This window comes from Pipistrellus hanaki (assembly GCF_964339955.1).
Source record: "Pipistrellus hanaki genome assembly, chromosome: 2".
NCBI classification, from domain to species: Eukaryota; Metazoa; Chordata; class Mammalia; order Chiroptera; family Vespertilionidae; genus Pipistrellus; species Pipistrellus hanaki.
The window spans coordinates 71,943,512-71,947,383 of record NC_140504.1 but is presented as its reverse complement, the minus strand read 5'-3'; the positions used below and the strand labels follow the sequence as shown (position 1 = coordinate 71,947,383).

At 41.6% G+C, this 3,872-nt stretch overlaps 1 protein-coding gene across 1 annotated transcript; it reads right to left on the bottom strand.

Annotated features, from left to right (window-relative positions):
• Positions 1–2,408: 2,408 nt before the first annotated feature.
• OR5AC2 (olfactory receptor family 5 subfamily AC member 2) lies at positions 2,409–3,329 on the bottom strand (the record flags this gene model as incomplete). Its single annotated transcript, XM_084873768.1, has 1 exon — positions 2,409–3,329. One exon carries the CDS (start codon positions 3,327–3,329, stop codon positions 2,409–2,411), a length of 921 nt encoding a protein of 306 aa, XP_084729894.1.
• Between the last annotated feature and the right edge of the window lie 543 nt (positions 3,330–3,872).

The window sequence follows — 3,872 nt, the reverse complement described above, 5'->3', positions numbered from 1 at the left end:
TAAATAATAATAAGCATGTAAGAGATTATAAGCAGAATGATAACTATACAAATTTCTGAATTTATACTTTATTAAACATGTAAAGATAAATATAATAGACTAAAATATTTGAAGAGCTATACCCCAAAATCTGAAAATTCTCAAATACCAATATTGCCTGTACTTTCTCTGATAAAAGGCTCTCAGTATTTTCATATATTTGAGCCATCCTATCTAATAAACGAGTAATATGCAAATTAACCCTCACTCTGTCATGCCCACCAGCCATGTCCATCATCTAATCAAGGGCAAGAATGCAGATTAACCCCAACCAAGATGGCTGCAGCCACAGAGAGACTGGGAGAGAGGCTTGGGTTTCCACGGCATTGGAGGAAGTCAAGCTTTCTGTACACTCTGGCCAGCCCAGGCCTCCACTCAAGGCTATGAAATTTCAAATGAGAAGATAAATAAACCCCAGATACCAGGGTCTCCACTTGGGTCGCCAGCAAACCACCACAGGCCCCTTCCGCAGGCCACCTCATGCCCCAAGGGAACCCCAACCCTGATCTGGGACATCCTTCAGGGCAAACCAGCTGGCCCCCACCCATGCACCAGGCCTCTATACTATCTATTGTAATAAAAGAGTAATATGCGATTGACCATCACTCCCACACACAATATGGCTGCCCCATGTGGTCAAAGAGGGCTGTCCTCATGTGGACACAAGATGGCCACCACAAGATGGCCAGCAGGGGACAGCAGAGGCCTGCAAGGGAGGGCAGTTGGGGTCGATCAAGCCTGCAGGGGAGGGCAGTTGGAGGTGACCAGTCTGGCAGGGGAAGTAAGTTGGGGCAAACAGGCTGGCAGGGAGCAGTTAGACATCAATCGGGCTGCTAGGGGAGTGGTTACGGGGTGATCAGGCTGTCAGGCAGAAGTGGTTAGGAGCAATCAGGAAGGCAGGCAGGTGAGCAGTTGGGAGCCAGCAGTCCTGGATTGCGAAAGGGATGCCCGACTGCCCACTTAGTCCTGATCCTAGGATTGGGCCTATACGGGCAGTTGGTCATCCCTCGAGGGGTCCCAAATTGGAGAGAGTACAGGCTTGGCTGAGGGACCACTCCCCCCCTCCCCTGTGCACTAATTTCATGCACCAGGCCTCTAGTAAAAGAGTAATTTGCAAATTGACCATCACTACAACACACAAGATGGCTGCCCCCATGTGAACACAAGATGGCCGCCACAAGATGTCCGGTAGGGAAAAGCAGTTGGGAGGGACCAGGCCTGCAAGGAAGGGCAGTTGGGGGTGATCAGGTCAGCAGGGGAGGGCAATTAGGGGTGACCAGGCTGGCATAGGAGGAAAGTTGGGGGCAATTGGACCTGCAGGGAAGGGTATTTGGGGGGGACCCAGGCCTGCAGGGGAGAGCAGTTTGGGGTGACCAGCTCAACAGGGAAGGGCAATTGGGGGAGAACAGGCCTGCAGGAGAGAGCAGTTAGGGATGACCAGACCTGCAGGAGAGGGCAGTTAGGGACAATCTGGCTGGCAGGGGAGCAGTTAGGCATCAATCAGGCTGGCAGGAGAATGGTTAGGGGGTAATTATGCTGGCAGGCAGAAGCGGTTAGGGGCAATCAGGAAGACAGGCAGATGAGTAGTTGGGAGCCAGCAGTCCTGGATTGTGAAAGGGATGTACGACTGCCTGATTAGGCCTGATCAGGTAGTCGGACATCCCTTGAGGGGTCCCAGATTGGGGAGGGTGCAGGCTGGGCTTAGGGACATCCTGTCTCCTCACCCCCCCCCCGCCCCCCCCCCCCGCCGTGCACAAATTTCATGCACCGGCCTCTAGTACTTTTATAATAGTCTATTTTCTCTAACTTCCAACTTCCATTATTCTCAATAAAATCCACCAATATCTTATATTCTACTTTAAATATTTTTTTATTTTTATTTATTTATTTATTTATTTTTTTATTGAAAAGAAATTTTTATCTTTAGGGATAGTTTCTTCCAAGAAGTCAGTTAACCTGAACCTCAGAACAGTTGAGAAACCACAATAATTTTGATATGTAAGTTCTATGCAATTGTCCTGGCTCAGTCATACCACCTTCAAACAAATAAACATGCAACTGTTTGCAGCAGTAAAATTATAGACTACTATATCTGATTTTGAGGGAATTTACAGAGTCAAAATTGCAACTTTTAAATGCTTAACTTTAAAAAGTATGTCCCATTTTCAATGAAGAGTTTAATTTTATGTGATATAAAGCACTGAAACAGAAATCCGCTGGAGCTGACTTGCATCATCACAGACTCATAAAGTACCCTAGACACTAGCCCTCTGTTAAAATGATCAAGTCGGGCTATTTGCACAACTCCATATGCCTTTCAGTGTACATAGTTTGAAAAGAACAAGTTTGAAATTTGCCTTTAAAACTGTTCATTTATTTATTATTCTCCTCAAGGCATCTTTCACATCTTTATTCCTCAGACTGTAAATAAAAGGATTTAGCAGGGGAATTATAACTGTGTAAAATAAAGAATACATTTTATCCTGATTCTGATTGCGGCCAGACCCAGGGCACACATACATGAAGAATAGAGTGCCATAGAACAAGGAAACAGAAAGCAGGTGGGCACTGCACGTGGAAAAGGCTTTTCTTCTGCCCTTTTCAGACTTCGTTTTTAGGATGACATTCAGAACACGTGTGTAAGAGACTATGATGGTCATAAAAGTGAAAAGTTGTATAAACACTGAAAATATAAATATCAGGAGCATATTAACTCCAGCATCAGTACAGGAAAGCTTAAACAGTTGTAAAATTTCACAGTAGAAATAATGTATTATATTAGACTTGCAGAAAGTTAATCTAAATAACAATCCAGCATGCATCATGGGATGAATAAACCCAATAGTATATGAAACACATAATAATTGAATGCAGAAGATATTGGACATCACTACTGGATAAAGCAAGGGGTTACACATGGCTACATAGCGGTCATAGGCCATCACTGCCAGGAGAAAACATTCTGTGTTGGCACTGGAAGCAAAAATATAAAATTGGATGATGCACTCAACCAAGGATATCATATGATTCTTAGATAAAAAATTAATTAGCATCTTAGGAGTTACCGAAGATGAACAACAGGCATCTGCAAAAGCTAAACTGCCAAGGAGTAAGTACATAGGGGTATGTAGATGGGGGTCCTTCCAGATGAGAAAAATGAGTCCGAGGTTGCCCACCATGGTGGTTAGATAGATGACCAAGAACACCAGGAACAGGGGGACCTGCAGCTCTGGAAGATCTGTAAGTCCTGTGAGAAGAAACTCTGCCACCTGTGTTTTGTTTCCCTCCATCACATTCACTCAAGCTATCTCTGCAATGAAAGAATAAGTGAAGAACAAAGATATAAAATTCCATGAAAATAACATCTCATTTGAAAAAAATGTATTGTATCTTCCTTGTTTATGTAACTCCTTTAATCAGAACCCTTAATAAAAGTTATTTACAAACAATAAGTTTTTGGGAAATTGTTTCTAAAAAGTAACAGAAAGTGGCCTATTTTTTAATTTGTAAATTTGATTATAGTTTAATAATCATCTTCTATATAAACAAATCTTTGAAAATAGAAACAAAATTAAGTTTTTTAAATATATTAAGGATTAATTATCAAAACTAATAGCACACAATTTAAATAATACAGTGTCTCTTCAAGTTAAAATGCTCACTCTGATCATTATTATACAGTATTATCTGAGAAACTGTAAAACAGCTAAGATATTTAATAAAATGAAAATAACAAAGATATAAAATACCATAAAACTTGTAGATGATAAATTTATATTTCTTATAATATTATATTATTATCATTAAATAAGCACTATGATTTTAATAAATAT